Source organism: Lissotriton helveticus, chromosome 9 (assembly GCF_964261635.1).
Source record: "Lissotriton helveticus chromosome 9, aLisHel1.1, whole genome shotgun sequence".
In the NCBI taxonomy this organism is placed as follows: domain Eukaryota; kingdom Metazoa; phylum Chordata; class Amphibia; order Caudata; family Salamandridae; genus Lissotriton; species Lissotriton helveticus.
Window position 1 is genome coordinate 1,221,661,946 of NC_136070.1, and position 24,336 is coordinate 1,221,686,281.

General features: G+C 42.3%; 1 protein-coding gene across 4 annotated transcripts in view; it reads right to left on the reverse strand.

The window, feature by feature from the left end:
- Positions 1–24,336, reverse strand: part of NR2C2 (nuclear receptor subfamily 2 group C member 2) — a 268,072-nt gene that overhangs the window by 170,304 nt on the left and 73,432 nt on the right. For all 4 annotated transcript variants that reach the window (XR_013601140.1, XR_013601141.1, XM_078661704.1 and 1 more), the window contains exon 5: positions 15,402–15,581. Coding sequence is in view for 2 of the 4 variants with exons in the window: in XM_078661704.1 (XP_078517830.1) it covers positions 15,402–15,581 (180 nt within the window). In the remaining 2 variants the exon portion in view is untranslated. The remainder of the gene's footprint in view (positions 1–15,401; positions 15,582–24,336) is intronic.

A 24,336-nucleotide genomic window follows, 5' to 3' on the forward strand; every position in this document is an offset into this window, starting at 1 on the left:
GAGATCTATGATCGCAGCTGCAGGGGCCCTTTGGCTCTACATAATTAATAAAACCTGCAGTGAACAAAAAACACCACCTAGGTAGTCAGCTGTGCCCACGGATCCTGGCTATCAAACTGGAACACGCAAGGCACTAACAGCAAGGGTGTAGAACTAAACATAAGCACAATAGACAAGGAGCTAGCAAGGAAGAGTGCTTAACAGGAAAGGAAGGAAATCACAGGGCACACTTGGCAGAAAGAATAACAAATATACAAGGTAATTGAAGCAAGAGAGCAGAATAGAAAGACTGCAAACTAGGAACTGGATCCAAGGAAATGGGAAGGCAGGCAGTCACTGGAAAAAGATATACAGAAAGGGAGGCTACAAGGGTATACTAGAATAGAGCTGGTTCAGGAGTCAAGAAAACAAAGTAGCACTGAAGGCTGCCCTGGAGCAAGAACAAGAATTTAGCAAAAGCTCAAAAGACAAGGCAGCCCTGCAGGCAGTGCTAGTTCAGGAATAATGGAAACTACTGCAGCTCAGGAACACGAAAAGCTAAGGCTCAGGAGTCAAGGGAAACTGCTGCAGCTCAGGAACAAAGAATGCTAAGGCTCAGATGTCAAGGTAGCACTGCTGGCAGTGCTTATTCAGGAACAAGGAAAACAGCAGCAGCTCAGGAACACGGAATAACTAAAGCTCAGGAAACACTGGAAACAAGGATATCAAAAGCTCAGGAAACACTGGAAACAAGGATACTAAAAGCTCAGGAAACGCTGGAAACAAGGACACCAAAAAGCTCAGGAAACACTGGAAACTAGGATATCAAAAAGCTCAGGAAACACTGGAAACTAGGATATCAAACAGCTCAGGAAACACTGGAAACTAGGATATCAAAAAGCTCAGGAAACACTGGAAACTAGGATATCAAAAAGCTCAGGAAACACTGGAAACTAGGATATCAAAATGCTCAGGAAACACTGGAAACAAGGATACTAAAAGCTCAGGAAACGCTGGAAACAAGGACATCAAAAAGCTCAGGAAACACTGGAAACTAGGATATCAAAAAGCTCAGGAAACACTGGAAACTAGGATATCAAAAAGCTCAGGAAACACTGGAAACTAGGATATCAAAATGCTCAGGAAACACTGGAAACAAGCACATCAAAAAGCTAAGGAAACACTGGAAACTAGGATATCAAAATGCTCTGGAAACAAGGATATCAAAAGCTAAGGAAACACTGGAAACTAGGATATCAAAATGCTCCGGAAACAAGGATATCAAAAGCTCAGGAAACAAGGATATCAAAATGCTCCGGAAACAAGGATATCAAAAGCTCAGGAAACAAGGATATCAAAATGCTCAGGAAACAAGGATATAAAAATGCTCAGGAAACAAGGATATCAAAATGCTCAGGAAACACTGGAAACAAGGATATCAAAAAGCTCATTTACACACTGGAAACAAGGACAACAAAAAGCTCAGGAAACACAGAAACAAGGATATCAAACACTCTGGAAACAAGGGTTGGTCTCACCAGTACACAGCTACAAGGACCAACCCTGGATTGAAGGGAGCCTCTGGCTTCAAAGAGCTCACAGAAATCACATGTATAAGTTGTGAGCAAGCTAGCAGCATCCAGCCACAGGTGAGCTGAATTCCTCCACTTGTCCTTGCCTGCAGGGGTGGAGACGAAGCAGTGAGCAGGGAATTCTAGGTAATGGAGTTTCAGGCATGAGCAGGCTGGCTTCAAGCATGAGCAGGCTGGCTTCCACAAAACCCAGCATGGATTGGGAATGGATGGCCATTTCCAAGTAAAGTCCAAATGGCTGGATGTCAGTATGTACATGATGGGGAGGGTCTGAAAGCTTATTAGAACACTGGAGAGTCCCATAGTTAAGCCCCCTGGTGGTGGACACGAGAACGCAGGGAGCAAGTCGTGACAGGAATCCACTAGGATGATAACAGATTGAGATGGGCTTCAGACATAAAGCAATCCTATTGGTGCGTGTCTTCTGGTAGGTAATGTATGTTTTCCTGACCAAATATATGCTTGGATGAATCTAGAGGAACACCAGTCAAAACTTTATGTATTTATAACATCTATTCCAGACCATGAGTAACAGACAGGAATCCCCAGCAGTTGATCAACTCACTTCCCATATGGCAGGCCTCCCGGCAGGACATTTAATAATAGTTGGCGGGGATCTTAATTGACAGTTTGAGCCTCAGAACACCTGAGCTTGTGACAGCAGAAGATGCAGTTTGGTCTACACCATATTTAGCAATACGCCCCATAAAGTAATGGTCACTGTTGGTTCTCTTAATGCCCTGACTCTGAATCAGAGAGTGCGCACCTGAAATGGGAGAACTTGCTCAAATAAGGAAGAAAGGAACACTTTCAATAGTGCGCCCAGCCCCAACCTGTTTGCTATACTAAATTCTAGTCAATGTCAGATTATGGCCATTCGTTACTGACATGAAAGTCATCATAAAGCACAACAGTGACCATAATGCGCTCGCCCTAGACCTGGACCCTCCCCCTCACCAAGCTAGCAGCTACGCAAGTGCAGCTCTTTGATGGTGGACACCAACAAGCAATGAACTAGCACAGAATATGCTGGAGTGTAGTGGCGCAATCACAGGACTCAATAAAGTCTACTTATAACCTAGTGAGAAAGAGTCTGGGAGACGTGTAATATAGACCTTAGCCCGGGTCAGGAAACTCATCTACTAAAGATTGGGGAAGTACAAAATCAGCTTTTCACAGATCAAAAAAAGCACTTCGCTGCAGAAGCTACCTTCGTGGTTTAATAGCCATTGCAGGTCTGCCAAACTCATACTTATTACCGCAATTAAGTCCCAGGATAGAAGCGCAATTCAAGCCATGCACGGGACTTTTAAGAGGGTTGCCTACAATGCCAAGAGGGAATTGGACCATGGAAGGAGGAAGGCACTTCTTGCTGCCTCCAGGGACACAGATCAAGCAGCATTTTAGAATATAGTTGCCATTGGGAACACACCTGATTACCATCTAAAGTAACATCGCCGCTGATGACTGGAATACACAATTTTCAAACCTGTACGCTCCTGTTCCTGGAAACGGTGTACCTCCAGTCCCTGCAAGAAGGCCTCAATCATTAGCAATGGAGGGGCCTTCCGCTACAAACGAGTATCCGATCATTACATACAAAGCGGTCCTGACTATTAGGAAGATTGTTCCAAACAAAGCCCCTGACTTAGATAAAATCCCAGGTGATCTGTTCTTAGCTGAGACGGATGTTTGGTGTCCTTATCACACAGTAGTTTTTAATGCTATCATGAGTGGGCTACCAAATACTCAATCCTGGGCAGGGGCAGAAATAATTCCTATATACGAAAAGAGTTTCCCCTTGGTGTCAGCAAACTACTGCCCATCAGCCTCATTGACACTACGCAGAAACTATTTAGTAAGATCCTTTTATCAAGGCAACAAGATTGGTTAGAGGCTAATAACATTCTAAGCCCTTTACAAGCAGGATTTCGTAATCACACAGCTATAGATCAAGTGTTTAGGCAGCAGCTAATATACTGGAAATCTATTGTCCTCGAAAAGGACAGACTTTACATGGTATTTGTAAATCTATGACCTACTTTCCACTTGGTTCCCAGAAATGTGCTTTGGAGGATACTGGTTGAGATGGGTGTCCCAAGTCACTTAAGCCAAATCATTGAAAGGCTGCATGAACAGAACTTTGCCCATGTCTGCTGTGGCCGACTGCGAGAGTAACAGAACCTTTTCCAGTCAAAATGGGCATTAGGCAGGGCTGTGTTCTTGCTCCAACACTTTTTACACTGTCAATGACTTGGTTGCTTGCTTGAATTCCTGTGACAATGATGCCTCAGATTAGCTAACACGCAGGTCCTGAGGCTAATGTCTGATGACAACACATTACTCCTATCTAAAACACCATGGGCATACAGAAAATACTGGACGAAGGCCACATATTTTGAAAGGAAGGCTCAAACTGGAGCAATACGTGGGTGGGCTGTATAAGGTCCACCTGGGCTACCTTTTTCAAACCAGTCTCACCGGCGGTTCAAATGTACACCCACCAAGCATTCGTCACGGCTGTCTATGACACTGAGCTCTGGGACCACAATGACACAAAAGCCCTACAAATAGTCGAGAATAAGTTCCTGAGGCAAGGTCTGAGCCTTTCGGTTAGGACTCCGCTAGTCCTGCTAAGGCTAGATTTGGGGTACAGACCAATCTCAGAAAGAATTGCAGTTAGACCGATAATGCATTAGAGAAAACTATAGGCCATCCCCAAACTCCTCCACTACTGCCTTAGCCTCCCAGGGGCTGACAATATCCCCTGGATCAAATATGTCAGAGACGCACTGTCAAGACTGGGGTTAGTCAAACCATGGGAAGATCCGGGGGGCAGGTGGGGTGGTATTGGTCCTCTAACTAGTAAATTAGAGCTTAAGAGGTGGTTTAGGAACTTCAAAACTGGTATGCTCATGTCTAGCCTGGCCCTGGGTTCTTTGACGGACTACTTTTGAGGCTAAAGGACTTTCTAGATGAAGTCCAATCAAATCTGGCCAGAAAGATGTATGTTCAGTTTAGGCAAGGGTCACTACCAATTAGATCAAACACATTGAAATGGGTGAGTTCAGATAGACTGGCCAATATGGACTGTCCATCTTGTGGCCACGATGAAGAAACATGGCTCATGGCCAATTTGTTTTGCCCTGAATATAGCAGTGCCAGGGCCAAATGGATTATCCCTATTTGCAGGATCCTTGGAACCCCACACTGTAAGGAGGCATGCAGAATCTTACAATCTGATATTATCAGGCACATTGTATTTGCTGTCTCCAGGTTCTTATTTGTTATGTGGTGAAAGTTAAAACAAAAAACGTTTCACCACCGGCTGTTTGAAGGGATAGTACTGTTGTATGGGGGTAGGAAATACTCGCATAGGAGAAGGGTGTCTTGGCTGATGTTTCAATTAATAGTATAACTCTAATCTACTAGCCTGCTTAGAACACTAGAGCTTTGCATTAAGTTGATGGATCTAGTTTTAGCATTTTGAAAATCAATGTTTCTTTTTAATATGCAGTGTTACTTTTGTGTATATAGAATGCGGGTCAATGTTTTATAGATTTTATCTAATTATTTTTAATGTAATTAAATGATAGTTGTGGCCCATTATTTATCGCTTTGTATATTGTACATAGCACACTCATCTTGTACTTTTTAAGGTGTTAACTCTCTTTTATAGATTAGATGTTCTGCATATTTTTCCCATCCCTGAACTTTTATGGTTCTTCTAAAAGCTGAATTAAGTTGTTGAAGATACACCTTAGTTTGAACCCAACATATCAGCTATCAGCAGCACCTCATGGTAGCTCTCACAGTAGTTTTACCTTCTGTCAATGTAGCTGTAATAATCAGTTAGCCTGAAACAAGATGCACTTTATCATGTTTTGCAATTTCCGCAAAAACCTAAAAAGGTCCTTTATTACACCGCTGTTTATAGAAGAGTCCTTTGCACAAGTTTGCCCTGCACTCTTTACTAAAAATTTATATGGGATGAGTTTACCTGTTTTTAATATAGCACCTTGTTTTATCTGGTGCTGTCCGTGTGAGAACAGTGCTTTTCGAATCATGATGCGAAGTCAATCTTTTTATATACAGTCATGGACACCATCCTTACTGGGTTGCGTCTTATTCGAGAATGTGTTTTCTGTATTTTACTTGTGTTCTTTTATGGTTTTTGTGTAAGAAACCGTATAAAGATCGCTGTTCATTGACTGCACTTTTTATGTTTTTTATTTGCACTTCTATTTTATGGTAATTGGCCAAAATAAACAGTATTGACTGACTGACTGACTGACTGACTGACTGACTTTATGTGTCACTCCCTGGATTGACCCTGCTTTGGTAGTGCCATGTGTCTTCCCGTTGCGATTCCCTTTTTCCCCTGGACAATATCATAACCTCACACGAGCTCCACCGCACACTTCTGATCTCAGCATCCGTAGATGTAGATTGGAAAATGTTGGTGGAGTATTTGGTGGCGAACCGCTGAATCCGAGACAATAACCATTCTGACAATATTTAGAACCTAGGCATTGTTTGTGATGGATTTTCACTGTTAGATATCTGAAATATTTACCCCTACTGGAGTGGGTAACGGAACAAGGGGAAGCAGATCCTCATAGTTTGGAGCCTGTAGGAGGTTTTCCTGGTTGGGCAGATTAGTGGCTGCCTCTTCCCTTTGGATGTTTCTGGAAAGGACTTTGCTGCTGCAGTTGGGGGTGTTCTTCCAACACCCCTGAGGGGTTTGAACCCTCTGTGGATAAAAAAGCCTCTTGTGAGGTGTGTACGGTGATTTTAGAGGTAGAAGAGGTCTTGATGCTGAAAATGGATGAAAAGTTTCAAATATCACCGATGTAGCCGTTTATGGAGCAGGCAATGAAACATTCAGCTTTCTATCTCCTTATACAAGTACCTCCTGAAGCGTTTTGATGTCATCAACTGGCGAGCCCCTTGACTGGGGAGAATCAGTCTGCATTGGTGAGTATCTTCCAATGCTAAAGGAAGAGGTGGAATTAAACGACATCCTTCTGGATCATGGCTTGGTTCATGATCTGGACCTAGGATGATATCTATGTTTTCACCTGGAGGAGCAACCTATCAGGAGTGCCAAGAACAATGATGGTGACGTCTGGAAGTCACTTTTGTTTGCGATCTATGGGGAGATCTGGACCTGGACTGAAGAGACCTTGATCTCTGTGGGGAAGCTGGAAGCCTCACTGGTAAAGGAGCTCCCAAATGTGCCTCTGTCTGAGGAAGAGGTAGTGGTGTAGGCGCTGAAGTAGGAGGAGGAGGTGGTGGAGAAGGCTGTAGAGATTCCATAATATGGACCAGTGACAATTGCGAAAAAGCCCTGAAATATTCTGTGTCAGAAGTTAATAGCAACCTTCCTGGTCAAGATTTCCAGACACATTCAACAGATCTGGTTTGCCTCAAAGTCGAAAGGCTTCTTGACGTCGATTGCCCTCTATGTTGACGCAAAAGACTTTTCGACACAGAGCGTCTCCTTTGTCTCAAAGCCATGAAATCCTATGAGGTCAACCTCCTGTGTTTCGATGTTGACCGCCGCCTGCTTCTCGATGTTACCCATCTCTCGGTGGCAAACATATAGGCATCGTATCTCATCTGAACGTTGATGTCATTGACATCGAACTTGAACGGCATAATTTTTTCTCATATTGGATCTCCCTCTCCTGGAGTCCTCAGAGGTAGGTGGAAGAGCTCTGATAGAGGACTGACCCTCTTCTCACTCAGTTGATGTCCCACCTTCAGACTGCGCTGCCTGCTGTCTGCATCGCTCTTCAGTTTCATGAAGGCATATCTTCTCCTTGTCCCCCAGAGTACGCCTGGGAAACCTCTTGCAGTGCAGACATCTGTGAGGAATGTGACTGTCAGGAAGGCAGATAATAGCCAGATCATGAGGATCTGATTTGGCCTTCTTTGCACAACAAGCAGGGCATTTGTTGAATAAAGATGGCATTTTATTTGACTAGAAAAAAAAATTCCTGTCCGAAAATAACAGAAAAATGCTTTAAAACGTTAAGTAAAGATGTTGACAAAATGTCTGAGTAAAAGTTTTGAAGGCAAACGCCAAAAGAGGCCAATCTCCGTGCTCTAAGACCCTGTCACCAGGAGCTGGAAAAAAAGAACTAAGGTACCTGCCAACTGCTGGGCATGATGGGATATTGGTGGGCTGTTAGACCTTAAAGGCACAAAGTCACTGTTCATATCTGTAGAACTGCAGCCTATAAGTCTACATTGACCTCTTCCTTTGTCTCAATTTTCCTTTAAAAAATTTTTGTAAAGTGTTTTAATACATTAGGTGCTAATCCTGGCTTTCCAGAAGAAAGGCAAATGTCTTCACTTAAGAATATATATTCTAAAATGTGCTCCAGAATCCACGCATGTGTGCGGGGCTATTCAGTGCTTACGATTATCCATGGAGATCCCCTGGGAGAGAACTTTTCTTTCCTGGATTTCTATGCTTTCAGCATGGAGGTGTTTTGGCTCCTGGGGTGGCGTTATCTACCTGAGACAATTAGTTTTGCCGCCAGGTGTGATGGAATGTTGTTTCTGAATTTGAGGATAGTGTAGACCTGGAGAGGTAGCCAGTGAAAATCCTTCAGTTTCTGCATGATGTGGTTGAATTTTGGGTGACATTCAGCAGTGCCAGTGTAGAGTTAAGGAGGCCAATGCGCAGAGTTGCCTCCAGAAGGTGAAAGAGTACCAGACCATACACTTTTGATCAAAGATCTGTTTATGTTTCATTTTTTTCAAGAGGGATAGAGAGGACCATGATGTCATGGATGTATTAGCTATGTGTTCCTTAAAGGAGAGAATTATGCGGATGGTGAGTCCAAAAGATAACATTTTTGCTGTCAGTTGTGTGGAATAGTCGTTTAGATTTATGTCTGCTAACCAGACTTCAATAAATGGTCCATTTGGACAGTTGGTTGAGTTTTAGGTAGGAAATAAGACACTCAGTCCTGAATTAGCTTGAGGAAGGTTTTAAGTTGCCAATGAGATTTTAAAGTAATCCTAGGTATACTGGTGGATGCTAACATTATCAGTGAGTAGAGTGCACAATTGTTTCAGGGTGAAGATGATTGGAGAAAGGGTGGTTTAATGGGGACTCTATAAGAGACTGCATGGCGGCTGGCAATGTATGAGCTAGACTATCGCAGGATCCTATCAGCAAAACCAGTGTGTGATTAATACTTGACAGCTGACTGTGTTAAAGGCAACTGAGAGCTTTGTGATACTTCCCCGTACAGAGATTGAATACATTGAGAAGTAATTGTTTTGTGGGGCATTAGCGTTTCCTGTGGCACTGAGGGAACTGGTCTCCTATGCCTTTGGGACAGCCTTCGCAGTTGGGAAAGCTGTCTTTCTTGTGGGTGTTAGTACTGCAATTGAGATGTTTGGACCCACTGATGGTGATAACTCTTTTTGAATTGTTTAGAATGAGAGATGCAATCGAAATTATGACTCCTTTTCTCCTGAGCTGGCTTCTTTCATATAGCCACATGCTTGAATGATTCCCCGTCCTCACGCTTGGAATCCCCAGCAATCTTAAATAATAGTAAACTGTGTTAAAATGGTCATAGGCCTTAACAAAAATGTTTATTTAATAGAACATTCCCCAACTAGCTCTGCTACTCTCCCTGGAGACCTCCATGGCTCAGATTTCATAGCACAAACAGTGCATAGAATATATAGGAAATGAGCCTCTGACCAAAGAGGAGAGAGGGTCACATGTGAATATATGGAAGATACCAATGCTGGATCACTGGAGTTACAGGTAAGTAACTAATGTCTTCTCAAGTATTGGATTTTCATATATTCACATGCTTGAATAAGAATAGCAAGCAGTACATCACAACTATAATAAATATAAGAAAGCAGGAAATCAGGCTCGCTTTCAGGGCTGCTTTTGCTACTGCTGAGTCGGCTTATGAGGTCAAGGCAGCTGTGCTTCGTAAACATTTATTTTATTTATTTATAAAGTTTTATATAGCGCGAGCTTGATCCCGAAGGATATCAGAGCGCTTTACAACTTGAGGCAAAGTAATCATTACATTGCAGAATGTAGCATCGGCAATAACGAAAAACAAGCATAACCAATCAAGTGTTAAATGTTTACAGTTACTGATGAAAATGAACGATGCAGTGCGGGCAGGAATCAAAAACATACAATAAATGTGATCAATAAAGTGAGTTGCCGTACATGGAGGTATTAGTGGCTGTTATTACTTCATTCCCCTCTTGGTGGGATACGATCAAAAAAGAACAAAAAAACAGACAAATCTTCTAAAACATATTTGAATCTTATCTAAATTCAAATAAACGATTCGAATTCGCCAACTTTAGAGAACGAACAAGTTTGAAAAACGGGATATTAAAATGCATAGAACAGTCTGTGTCTACCTGCATTCTCACTTGGTAGTGTACATTAAAACAAAAAAAACATGTGTCTGCTCCTCCAGGTAGCTGAAGGGCAGATGCCTGGTGGGATATACAAGAGTTGACTGCAGCAGTCATAGCCATGCTCTTGGTGGAATGCGGTCCCACTCTTCCCTGGAGCAGGCGCTTGGCTTTGCTGTGGCAGAAGAGGATACAGGCTGAGAATCAACGTGTTAGCCTCTGCTAGGACAGGGGTTGACCTGTTCCTGGTTGGCCAAAAGACAAACAGTTGGTCTGGTATGTCATGCCTTGTTTTGTCAATGTAAAATTGAATACATCTGTGTACATCTACTGATTGTAATGTTTTTCTGTTGCCGTTGGGGGAGTTTATGGCAGGTTCATTCAGGTGGGAGTCAGAAGGGATTTTATGTTAGAATTGAAGGTTGGTTTGTAAGATAACTCTGTCCCTTGTAAATCAGAGAAAGGGTTCCTTAACTGTGAGTGCTTGCATCTCTCCTACCCTCCTTGCTGGTATAATCTCCAGGAGAAGCACTATCTTACAGGAGATACACTTTAGCTGTGCCTTGTGGACTGGCTCAAAGGGAAGTTGCATTAGCTGGCCCAAGACAGTGTTGCATTCCCACGAGACTGTGAGGTGCCACACAGGTGGAAATATTCTGAAAGGTCATTTCATAAACTGTTTTTGAAGAACAGAGTGGATTAGTTGTCTCTTGTTCTTCTAAATCAAGATATGGCCGGTAGACTGACTCGTACTGATGAGTATTTGAGACTGCTCTTGGCTATTTCCAACTAATCTGGAAGCATTTGGTGAGGTTGCATATAGAGTGAGTGACATCCTTTTCTTGTGCACCAGATACAAAAACACTTCCACTTGGCATCATATGCTTTAGTAGTGATTGATGCTGATACGGCGCATGTACCAGGATTTGTCTACATTTCATCAGCAGATCAAAGTAACTTAACTCTAAATGGGCTGATACATGATGTTAAGCTCAGTGACTTGAAGTGGTGATGGAGTGCCTCCCACACTTGTGTATGGAGTGGAGCCTTGAGTGCTGTTTCAGTGGTATAGCTGGATGTAAGGACAGCTTGAGAGGTCTGCTATACCAGTACTGGTGTGGCCACTCTAGAGCAATGAGAATCAAGATGCAGTGATCTGCTTTCATGTTCCTCAGACAAAAAGAGCCTACATAGAAAGGAGACGTTTTGTGATCTTCTGATCTTTGTCTGTTTTTTTTTTGCCGCAGCAAATGAGATCTTCTGAGGGGCAGACTATGGAATACTGATCCAGACTCATGTCTCCACAGTCCAAAAAAATACTGATAATCTTATCTGATTCCAGAAAGGCTGCATTATACGCTGACTCGCACAGTTTTCTGCAAAAAACTTCCAAAGGTTTATTCTCCCTGCCACAGAGCATAGATGTTACAGGGGCAGATGAATGCTTATCCCAGGAGCAACTACAATGTTGTTTACAGCAAACTTCTGAAACTTTCTGTGCTTCTGGGCAACTGGAATGTCAGTCAGTCAGTCAATACGAAGTTTATTGTGTAGATTACTTAAAAGCATGACAATAGAAAATATTTAAAAAGAAGAAGCATGATTATACAAAGGCAGAAGAGAATACTGGTTCCTGACAAGACCATATAGTGTAGAGGGCTTGTTGTGCCCAAAAAAAGAAAACTCTTGGTGTACAGGCTTTCTCTCTACCTTCTTCCCTTTCCCTTATCTGTTATGGAAATAACGAATAAAGATAAGTTAAAAATCCTCCATAAAACAGATTAAAAGTTTTAACTAAAAAGAGAACTCAATTACAGCGTGGTCAAACTCTATTGTGCATCAAGGTCCATGATCAAAGATCTAAGAGTTAACGGTTCATGATCATCTCAGTGCTTTGTTTAGAGTTTTTAAGGAAGTGATGCACTGGTGCTAAAAATCCAGTTCATTGCTTGGTTGCATGTTCTTATACCATTAATTCAGAAGAGTGGCTTTAATAAGGTTCGGTGGCAGTCGAGCAACGTCGGACAGCTGCACAGTAGATGTAAAAGAGTTTCCGATTTGTAGCTGCAGAGTCTACACTTGACTACTTTGGAGAGCAGCGGCCAGTTAGGCCTAAAGTATTTGATTTGTAATGCTAGCATCCTTAATGCCAATATTTTAGTCAGACAAAGCTTTCCCTATTGAGCAGTTAAGGTAAAGTTGTGCCCCAAGTCCAACTTGACTTTCATTGTTGTATGACGCTGCCAGGGCCCTTAATGGCGATGTAGAATTAATTTTTTGCAGGTCGGTTGTCTTGGAAAGTAGTTTAGTCTGTTTTTTCATGATGCTTTTTATTGCAGTAGACGTAAGTGAAGAAGTATTTAAAGTGGTCTGATTGATTTGTAGTGTTTCTACTGCTGTCCTAAAGTAAGTAGACCATTATTTTATATTTGAAAATGTCTTGCAGAATTAATTCCAGGGTACTTGGCAACTAGAACGTGGAAATACGTCTGAAGGTCTATGACACAGTAAATCCTCCACTTAGTGGCAACCGTTGGAAGAATCTTTTGAGAGGTAGTTGTGATGTCTTACAGTGATATTCTGGATGATATCTTAAATACCACTGCTAAAGGTGTGGTCCTCTTAGGACATATGCATTGAGCAGTAACAATTATCTGATCCACTAACATATGCCTGTCTGCAGTGCAGTTTTCAGGCATAGAAGTAAAGCTTTTCCTAAGTACCACATTTTTCATTTTTATTACTCATGATTCAATGAGCTGATGAGCTGGACATTCACACCTTATAGTAGCTATTGTACAATGTCATTCAATCAGGGCTGAGAATACATCAAGCACAAGTTAAATAAAAAAGTCAGCATGGAGTAAACAACCTAATGAACGTGAGCCCAACAAAGGACCAGAATACATTGTGAGTCCCAGAAGGTTTTACATACGTAAAACCCAATTTAAGTATACATATAGCCAACCGGATTACGTTTATAGAGGAGCTACCACCACAACGGCAATCCCTCTCCTAATTTCTCAAAAGTGGCAATGATACGCAAAGATAGCTCTGTTCCAAAGTACTTCATATACAGGAAGTATAGATTTCATCTCAGGAGGCGTTATCTGAGGTACAGGTTTTGTGGCATCTTCCTTCACTTTCTTACTAGAAAGGAGCAAGTAGTAGACATGTTACTTTTCAATCAGCTGCCAAACCGGTGTAAAATGGTGATGATGAGCTACAGGCTGATATTCTCATAATATTTTCTCGATGTTAGAAATCCTAACCTTGGGTGTTTCAGTTGCTAACTTAAAGGTGAGTAGTTGGATTGGCTTGACTTCTTTGATACTTTGCTGCCATGGCATCGAATCACGATAGTGGGAATGCTATAATCAGCGCTCTCACCGTCCTTTCTTTGTACCCTGCTGGGGTACCATCCAATCCCAAGCCCATAATGTGCTGAGCTTGATGCAGCAGCTCCCCTTGGCTTTTACATGGGCTAACAGTCAGTAGGAGACATTGGCAACACTTTTAAACAGGAACAGGGGTGGGAGCACACCCCTTCATTGGCAACACTTGTAAAGCACTTGGCACTAGAGGCGGTTAGGCAGCTGACTCTAGGCTTAGCGGAAACAGATGTTTTCCAACAGATGATTTTTGACTGATCTAACAGTGTTTGGAAGCCTGTTTCATAATGATGGGACTAGAACAGAAAAGGTTACTTTACGCCGGTTTTATCTTTTTGGAGAGGGATATGCATAATATACTCCTAACATTGAGCTCAAAGTCCCAGTCTAAACATTGGTTCAGGTCTTATCTTGTAAAAAAAAAAAAAAAGGTATAGGGAGGTTTACCTGGTTCGGAACCATGTAAATGATGCATACGTTTTTATTTGGATTCTTTGTTTACAATAATGTAAGGATACTGGACAAATGAGATTTACAGTGTTAACGTCACATTCTTTTTACAATTGTTTCACATTGTGCTTGTATCTTTTTGCCCCAAAAAATTACATGAATATGAGTTAAAACAAAGTCACAGCTGTCTTGGTAACTTATCATTTTCATTATTACTGTGTGTGGTTTCATGTTTCCAGTTTATGAGCTCAAGTGTGCTAAATGGTGGATAATTATTATTCAGACAATCAGATATTTAAATAAGATTGCTGCACATTTCCTTTTTCATGGTTTTCGGAGTTATTTGCAACTGTACGTTTTATAGACTAGTGCTCCATAACCATAGATACTACAAATTTGTACCAAAAAAATGCAGAGGTGGTCCTGTAATTGCTTGAGCAATACAAACCATCAAGTAAAGTGACCATTCAATCCAAAGCCCGTAAGACTGATTAGAAGGTATCACAGCTTCGTGTATGACATTAAATGTTTATCACACGCAGCTTTTCCCATATACGCCCTGATTCAGTCAGGCAAAGCGAAATTCACTCCACCTGATTCATAGTGAGTAGGTTTTTCAACACCCATTTATTCTTGGTGTGCATCCGGATTTTTTAGTTGCCAATTCTGGCTGGAAAATCACACAAGTTTTTGGCTGCAGCAGCAGCCAATCCTCATTCTAAGCTTATTTTTATGACAGGGAGAGCAGAGTGCACTCCTTCCCTCCTCTACTTCCTTTACCAACACCGCCTACAAGTCTCAGCATATAATTACAATGCATGGGCAGAGCTCGCAGAGTTCAAGGTGAACAAAAAACTCTGCTGCGATAGGTGGAATTCTGCAAGCCGATGAGTGCATTAGGTCGTGCCGTTTGCACTGATTTTTAGCACTAGGTGTTTGTCACGCGCTGCAAAATAAGTGTAAATGGCACCATGTGCAGCACAAGAGGGTGCTGCTTCTTTCTGCCACTCGAGTAGATTTTCTACTCGAGCTGCAGCTTCCTCAACACGAACGGATGGTTTCTCAACGTGAGCAGTCACAACCATCCGCGACCTTCCGTGTTGACAAATCTCACTGGGAGGTGGTCGAGCACTGTATTTTCCTCGCTCGCGCTCGGCAACTTAATGTTCGTTAGCGTGAGCTAGGAAAAACTCCATTCCGCAAAACTCTGCATGCTCCGCGGAGAGCAGAAAACTCTGCAAACTCCACGAATGGAGCAGATTTCCCTGCCCAGGCCTAACAATTACCACCTCCTTAATGCATGGGGTGAAGTATGCATTAGAATTTCATAGAATTGTGGTTTTATGACCAGAAAAATAAGTTCCACACAGTAGTTCCCCATTCCATGGGGTGTACTCGTAATTGCTCAGTACTACTCAGGATTTACTGCACAGTAATAGTAAAATCACAAGCAATTTCACCTTTGCCCCAGCCCCAGTGCCAAGCAACCGGTAATCAGGCCCACAGTAGGAGAGACTGATGAAAGTGTTAAAAGAGCAAAGTCGGGGTTACCCCCATCATTACTCACATTCCATCTTCATGCCCATCTCTAAGCATTTCCTGAGCCGACAATACTGGCAGCGGTTCCGATGGTGTTTATTGACAATGCAGTTCTGGCTGCTTCGGCAGCTGTATGTTAATGTCTTCCTCACACTCCTTTTAAAGAAACCTTTGCACCCTTCACAGCTAACAGCACCATAGTGACGACCTGTGGGAAAAGAAAATGCATTTCTTAAAAAGCAAAAGATTTTATGATTTTACCATTCAAATGTATCAGCAATGCACACTAAGCCCATGCTGCTTTGTATTCTATATTTCTTGACCTCAACTCCCAAAGTTGAGGGAGATACATAGCTAGATGTAGGTAAATTAGTAGTGAGAAGGAGAGTCACCTCCCACACTTCCTTAGTAGTGTCCTTTACACATAGTTTCACCATTTTGTAGAAAACACATGAACGGTGGGCTGCCACTCTGCCAAAATTATTGTAAACAACTGAGGCAGCATCCGTGCGCCTTATGTCTCTAAAAGCATAACTGTCCCAACCATAACTATTTCCAGTTCTTTCACTCTATTAAAGAGTCTCAAGACAACCATTCCTCATATAAAAATCGTGTTAAAAAAATAACAGGCGTAGGTACTACTTTGTCTTACTATAGTTCTGACGGGGTGCCACCATATTTAGTCAAACCAGCACCAAAAATAGAGAAAAGATTTAACCTGGTGCTGTTAGGACTGTGTTGTAGCCTCTCATATACAAACGACAGGAGACCGTAAGTGTTTATTTCAGGTTCATAAAGCCAATGCTGCTCTCTCAACAGAGGAGAGCCACCAACTGACTCACATAGAATCCCCAAAGCTCGAGGGCTACCAAGGCAATCCACATAGGATCTAAATAGCAAATACAACAACCATTGCTAAGCACAACAGACTGCTTTGTTGCTTTGATAAAACTCAATAGAAATAATCAAGCGGCAGTCTTAGCCTCGCCTTCGTAGTTTAGTATAATGACACTTACAATAGTATTAAAATGAAAGAGATGGCGTAGGTTTGCTGAGAAAAACAACATCCGCAAAAGAGTGCTTCCCTTTAAGTGAGTCAGGCCGAAATACTCTGCACTGATCCTGTTGTATGCAAGATGAGATTGCATCATGTTCAAATTGACACCAGTTGCACCATTAAAAACGAGCAGATGAAATACTCCTATTAAGTTCTCCTTCTAGAACACTGATGCCACAACATTGAAAACTATACCCTGCAGTGAGTCAAAGCTGTTGATCGGCTGTAAGTAGCAACGTCTAATGGTTAATCTACACTCTATGTCTAGGCCAGGTGCATAGGACAAAAGCAAAGAGATGCATCTATAGTGCTTCACACAACCCTGGCAGCAACAATACAAATCACGTGCAAGGACACAAGGCCCCCTGTGCTTTTATTCAGATGGAAAATTCAAAACGATGCAGGAGGTGCTTCTCTCAGAGCAGTTGCACAGAATTTAGTACATATGGTACTACCCAAGTCAAATCACCTAAAAGGTGACAAATAAGGAAACAGTAACCATATACGTAAGGAAACAACTGTCAGCAAAGCAAACATAAGGCGATATAAGTAAGGTCCTAGTCAACAAGTGAAAAAATAACCAAAATGGACAAAGGAGGTAGAAAAATGTTCCTACAAACAGCTCAACTGATATAAGTTGTTCCACTCCAGGAACACATGGCCAAACATGATAACTGCAGGGTACACCCCTTTGTGAACAGGCTATCAGATATAAGGTCAGCTCAGAGGGGCATTATCTCACAAATATACAGGGTGTGAGACCTGGCCCCTATTTGCTTTTCAGTTAGATCTGGGCCAAACCCAGTTCTGCAAAGACATGGACCTTCTCCCTGAAAGTCATTCTTTGATCAGCTGGTTGTTAGAACAATGCCTCCTTAGCAATCTTCAAGCCTTCCTCCTTTGTTAGGAACATCAGCTGAGATTGGGAAGATCAGAACCATATTTCCCTGAATTATTCTGTTGTTTGATGCTAGCTCTAACACTGAAGAAACATTCTGTAGAATTGCAATGTTCAATCCCATGGGTCCCTTCACCTTTCAAGGACCCAGACAACCCTTGTAAGGAAAGTCTTGTTACTATGAGCTGGCCAATCCTGTCAGTCTGACCATCCTTTATCACCTCAAAGACCATGAACTCCTGTAGCAGACTCCACAGATCCTCTCCTTCCAATACCAGTGGAACCCCCAACATCCTCACAAAAGTTGTGATGTTAGTCAAACTTTCAGCCATGTACACCAAAGTAGTCATCACGCAGTCATTAATGTCTTGGAAATATTCCTGACATGAATCCAGAGCAGATAGAAAATTGCTGATACATCCTATACACCAATGAGTCAACAGCAATCTCATAAAAAGCCTTGAGATTGCCCTCAACAGACGCCATCTTGGCATCATTGCAATGGGAGGTGGGCTTCAGTCCCTTCGTTGCAGCCATCAAAATTGACACACCATGTTTGAGCTCTGGTTTAACAGTTCCCTCCGCACCCATCTAGTCCCCTTTCATCATGTGTGTTTGGCGGTAAAAAGTCAAATTTCTCTCTGTGTGACCTGGCTTTGCTATCCATTCCCTTGGCTGAAAATAAATATCCAAACAATGACAAGTTCCAAAGAAACTGGAGCAGACTAATCACATTTGAGACCTTACCTAAATTGAAGGGCACAGAACCTCAGCCAGCAGTCCAGAACCAGGCACGCAAAAAAATCCCAAATGCCCTGTAAGTCAGCCTCCATTGCCTCCCCCACTGATGATTACTAATAGGGAAACTACATCCTTGTACGGTATCATAATACATCCAGTATGAGACAATAAGAGGTGCTATAAAGATACTACATGGTCCTCGCACTCATTGCAGTAGGTCAACACCGTTAAAACACTGCATTCATAACCTCACCACACTTCTCAGACTTGTGGCACTATTTCTGGACACTCTGGCAGGAAAGGGGAGCTCACACTGAGCTCTAAGAAGAGCGACTGCCCTGGAGCATGGCTGGCTACGCCTCTTAAATGTAGTAAATGTTAATATTTAAAATATTGCAACATGTGCCATTTCAATGATTTCTTTAGAAAAAACGTAGTGCTGGCCGTACAAATACTTTGTAACTTCTCCTTAATTGGAGTAACAAATCACCTGATGATTGAGGATTTGTATGGTAATTTTATTTATACCTTATGAATTATTCATTTTCAAGCAAAAATAGTTTGACGAAAAAGACATCCCATATATACACAATTATTCAAAAACTCGACAGTACAAAATTATGACACTACTACATAAAACATGAAGCAAAACATTTCATATGTACATTTCATATGTACATTTGCACAATATTCAAATTTGGTCAATGTCATATATACAAAATACCAAAATGTTCATATTATTGATGCAATTCCAATAAAGGAATGGTGAACACAATTAAGAGAAAATCAAGAAGAAATCAAAAGGAGAACAGATGAATCAGTAGCATGCACAATCTTAATCAGTGAGAGAAAACAAGAATACACTGAATCAATGTTTCAATCATTCAAGAGCGCTGTTCTCCAATAGGCCGACGCGTTTCAAACTCGAGATATGAATTAACGGGTTCTCATCAGGGCTGAGTGATTTTCCTGTTTGATTTTGTGCAAAAAAATAAAGAGAAAAGTATGTACATAAGTTCCTAAATTAAAAGCCTCTGTAAATTGCTCCGATGTGGACATGTAATTGCAATGGGGTTACCTTACAAAAAGGTCGTCGCACTTTTTCTATGGGGTTTCAGTTGAGAGGTTCAGTTACTTGTTATGGTCACTGCCTGGATATCTGGAAAAGGGGGATAATTTGTGCCAGGATAAAGTCAGTTTTTGATGCCAACAGCGTGCGCCATTTTATGGACATTTATGACATTTATTACCTGAGGATGTTTGCATGGGGCATCTCAGGTGGTGACACAGGGGACTTGTGGCGCGCCCACCGGTATCAGTTGCGAGCCTGAAGGGTTAAGATGAGGTGGGATGTAAAAGATACTCGTTTCTAGCTGCACCAGGTAAACAAGGTTTTAAAGTTTTAGCGTTTTAACTGAGCGACGCATGTACCTGCGCTTGGTTTCCCGTGTTTTCAAAAACCTCCGTTGGTTATACCGGTGTATCACAGGTGATTTTCAAGCAGATCTGCGTATTTTAGTGCAGTGCGGGACCTGAAAGTGGCAACATAGGTCGTTTGTACCTTTATTACCAAGCAGCGCTGGCTTGTAAATTCACATTATCATGAATGCACGTTAACAATTATTCACAACAGGCAGACGCTTGTACCTTGAGTTCAGGTCACATATTTTGGACTGCTTGTTGCGAGTTCAGGGCTGCATCACTGAAGACTAAGTCAGATCGTGATTGAATCTGCAGAAAAAACGGGCGCTCAGTCACTAACTGGTTTATTTGTAAAATATATCCCTGATTCAAAACGGTGGCGATTGCTGGAATTCACTTACCTTTTAGTTTTATGTTAAAGGCTCTCCTTCCAAGTGCTGGCGACCAAACATCAATGCGCCATGTTGGAAGGGGGGTGGGTACTATATTAAGTCACCTGACCTCAGGAATTGTGGGACATGTAGTCCGAGGATATGTCATTATGTTTTTACAGTGGAGAATTACAATTATAATCTTGAAATTTCAGACATAGAGTTTAGCCCAGTCTGGTGGCTATTAAATCGTAATATCAGATAAGCTTCCTTTTTAAGTAGGGCATCATCAACATCAAGGACTCTTCTATTGTGCCCAATTGTGTGCAGGACTGTCCATTTAAAGTCCATCTCTGTGTGCCCATGATCCACAAAATGTTGTACCATGGGAGCAGATGTGACTTTATTCTTAATGCGCGATCTATGTTGGGTGACTCGGGCATTAATTTGCTGGTTCGTTTTGCCTATGTACAATTTGTTGCACATGCAAATGATTGCATAAACCACATTTTTGGTTTTGCAATTGTTGAAGTTTTCATTTATCCATTTTGTATTTCTGTGGGTGAATTCACTGCCCTCGATCGTTGTGTCACACGACACGCAGGTGCCACATCTGTGGTGGCCCGTGATCTGTTTCAAGCCCCATGCTGATAGCAGGTCATGTTTGGGTTTGTCCACCCTTACATCAGCACGAATAATCTGTTGTCCGATGCTTTTGTTTTTTTTTTAAAGCAAAGATGGGCTTCGGGAATGGGCATTCCAGCTCTTCAAGCAAATGCCAGTTCTTAAGTATAGTCTGTCTGATTTGGTGGGCATGGGGGCCAAACGTTGTCACACAAACCATTTTGTCTAGTTCCGGTTTGGTTTTGCGTTCGAGTAGGCACTCTCGTGGAGTGTAACGTGCCCTCTTGCATGCGTGTTTGAGCAGTTTTCTGGGGTATCCCCTCATCACCATCTCTTCGCAAAAATTCTTGGCATGTAAATCAAAATCTGTAATCTCTGAGCAGTTCCTCCTTATGCGGAGTAACTGCCCATAGGGCAAATTAGTCCTCAGATTCCTTGGATGTGCACTCTGATGGTGGAGGATGGTATTTCTATCAGTCTCTTTCTTAAAAAGAGATGATTTGAGACGTCCTTCCTTACATTTTATTTCAACATCTAAGAACGTCATTGTAGCATTGCTCTGTTCCATTGAAAACTTAATGTCCGGATGCTTATTATTGAGCCACTGATGGAATTCAGTCAATTCGGTGTGACTCCCCTGCCACAGGAGCCACACGTCGTCAATATATCTGAGCCACTGTTTGATGTGTTTCTTGTATGGATTATTGTTCTCCACGAATTTGTTCTCGTACTCAGCCATAAACAATACGGCCATCTCCGGCGCATAGGGACAACCCATGGCTGTCCCCTTGATTTGAACGAAGAACTCATCGTTGAAGCGAAAATAGTTTTTCTTCAACGTGAGCTCCGCAAGTTCTAGAATGAAAGACGTGGGAACCCTGTGTGGTCGTATTCTCCTATCTAGGTATAGCTCCATCACCTCTAGTGCTTCACTTTGAGGGATTTGTGTATACAATGATGTCACGTCCATTGTGACCATGATTTCGGTGGAGGCGTTAAACTCCATATTTTCAATTTTTACCAGGAAATCCGTGGTATCCTGTAAATATGATTTAACAGTGGTCAAAAACGGTTTCAAAAAATAGTCAACGTATTTGGACAGCGGTTCCAGACATGAGTCACACCCTGAGACGATCGGTCTTCCAGGGGGCTCTGCTGGGTTCTTATGTATCTTGGGAAGAAGATACAACACGGGGGTGCGGGGGAATTTTTTCACTAGAAAGTCTTTTTCTTTCCCACCCACATACCCACCGTCATATCCCTTTTGGATAAGGTCCACAATTATTCCTTGAATTTCTTTTGTTGGGTCCACAGTTACTTTTCTGTACCAGGTTTGGTTGTTTACCTGGAGTTCACCTTCCTTCAGGTATTTGTCCCTTGGCCACAGAACCGTTGCTCCGCCCTTGTCGGCGGGCTTTACTATGATTGTGCCGTCTTCGCTGAGGCCTCTCAGCGAAGACGGCACAATCATAGTAAAGCCCGTTTTTGACCACTGTTAAATCATATTTACAGGATACCACGGATTTCCTGGTAAAAATTGAAAATATGGAGTTTAATGCCTCCACCGAAATCATGGTCACAATGGACGTGACATCATTGTATATGCAAATCCCTCAAAGTGAAGCACTAGAGGTGATGGAGCTATACCTAGATAGGAGAATACGACCACACAGGGTTCCCACGTCTTTCATTCTAGAACTTGCGGAGCTCACGTTGAAGAAAAACTATTTTCGCTTCAACGATGAGTTCTTCGTTCAAATCAAGGGGACAGCCATGGGTTGTCCCTATGCGCCGGAGATGGCCGTATTGTTTATGGCTGAGTACGAAAACAAATTCGTGGAGAACAATAATCCATACAAGAAACACATCAAACAGTGGCTCAGATATATTGACGACGTGTGGCTCCTGTGGCAGGGGAGTCACACCGAATTGACTGAATTCCATCAGTGGCTCAATAATAAGCATCCGGACATTAAGTTTTCAATGGAACAGAGCAATGCTACAATGACGTTCTTAGATGTTGAAATAAAATGTAAGGAAGGACGTCTCAAATCATCTCTTTTTAAGAAAGAGACTGATAGAAATACCATCCTCCACCATCAGAGTGCACATCCAAGGAATCTGAGGACTAATTTGCCCTATGGGCAGTTACTCCGCATAAGGAGGAACTGCTCAGAGATTACAGATTTTGATTTACATGCCAAGAATTTTTGCGAAGAGATGGTGATGAGGGGATACCCCAGAAAACTGCTCAAACACGCATGCAAGAGGGCACGTTACACTCCACGAGAGTGCCTACTCGAACGCAAAACCAAACCGGAACTAGACAAAATGGTTTGTGTGACAACGTTTGGCCCCCATGCCCACCAAATCAGACAGACTATACTTAAGAACTGGCATTTGCTTGAAGAGCTGGAATGCCCATTCCCGAAGCCCATCTTTGCTTTAAAAAAAAACAAAAGCATCGGACAACAGATTATTCGTGCTGATGTAAGGGTGGACAAACCCAAACATGACCTGCTATCAGCATGGGGCTTGAAACAGATCACGGGCCACCACAGATGTGGCACCTGCGTGTCGTGTGACACAACGATCGAGGGCAGTGAATTCACCCACAGAAATACAAAATGGATAAATGAAAACTTCAGCAATTGCAAAACCAAAAATGTGGTTTATGCAATCATTTGCATGTGCAACAAATTGTACATAGGCAAAACGAACCAGCAAATTAATGCCCGAGTCACCCAACATAGATCGCGCATTAAGAATAAAGTCACATCTGCTCCCATGGTACAACATTTTGTGGATCATGGGCACACAGAGATGGACTTTAAATGGACAGTCCTGCACACAATTGGGCACAATAGAAGAGTCCTTGATGTTGATGATGCCCTACTTAAAAAGGAAGCTTATCTGATATTACGATTTAATAGCCACCAGACTGGGCTAAACTCTATGTCTGAAATTTCAAGATTATAATTGTAATTCTCCACTGTAAAAACATAATGACATATCCTCGGACTACATGTCCCACAATTCCTGAGGTCAGGTGACTTAATATAGTACCCACCCCCCTTCCAACATGGCGCATTGATGTTTGGTCGCCAGCACTTGGAAGGAGAGCCTTTAACATAAAACTAAAAGGTAAGTGAATTCCAGCAATCGCCACCGTTTTGAATCAGGGATATATTTTACAAATAAACCAGTTAGTGACTGAGCGCCCGTTTTTTCTGCAGATTCAATTACGATCTGACTTAGTCTTCAGTGATGCAGCCCTGAACTCGCAACAAGCAGTCCAAAATATGTGACCTGAACTCAAGGTACAAGCGTCTGCCTGTTGTGAATAATTGTTAACGTGCATTCATGATAATGTGAATTTACAAGCCAGCGCTGCTTGGTAATAAAGGTACAAACGACCTATGTTGCCACTTTCAGGTCCCGCACTGCACTAAAATACGCAGATCTGCTTGAAAATCACCTGTGATACACCGGTATAACCAACGGAGGTTTTTGAAAACACGGGAAACCAAGCGCAGGTACATGCGTCGCTCAGTTAAAACGCTAAAACTTTAAAACCTTGTTTACCTGGTGCAGCTAGAAACGAGTATCTTTTACATCCCACCTCATCTTAACCCTTCAGGCTCGCAACTGATACCGGTGGGCGCGCCACAAGTCCCCTGTGTCACCACCTGAGATGCCCCATGCAAACATCCTCAGGTAATAAATGTCATAAATGTCCATAAAATGGCGCACGCTGTTGGCATCAAAAACTGACTTTATCCTGGCACAAATTATCCCCCTTTTCCAGATATCCAGGCAGTGACCATAACAAGTAACTGAACCTCTCAAC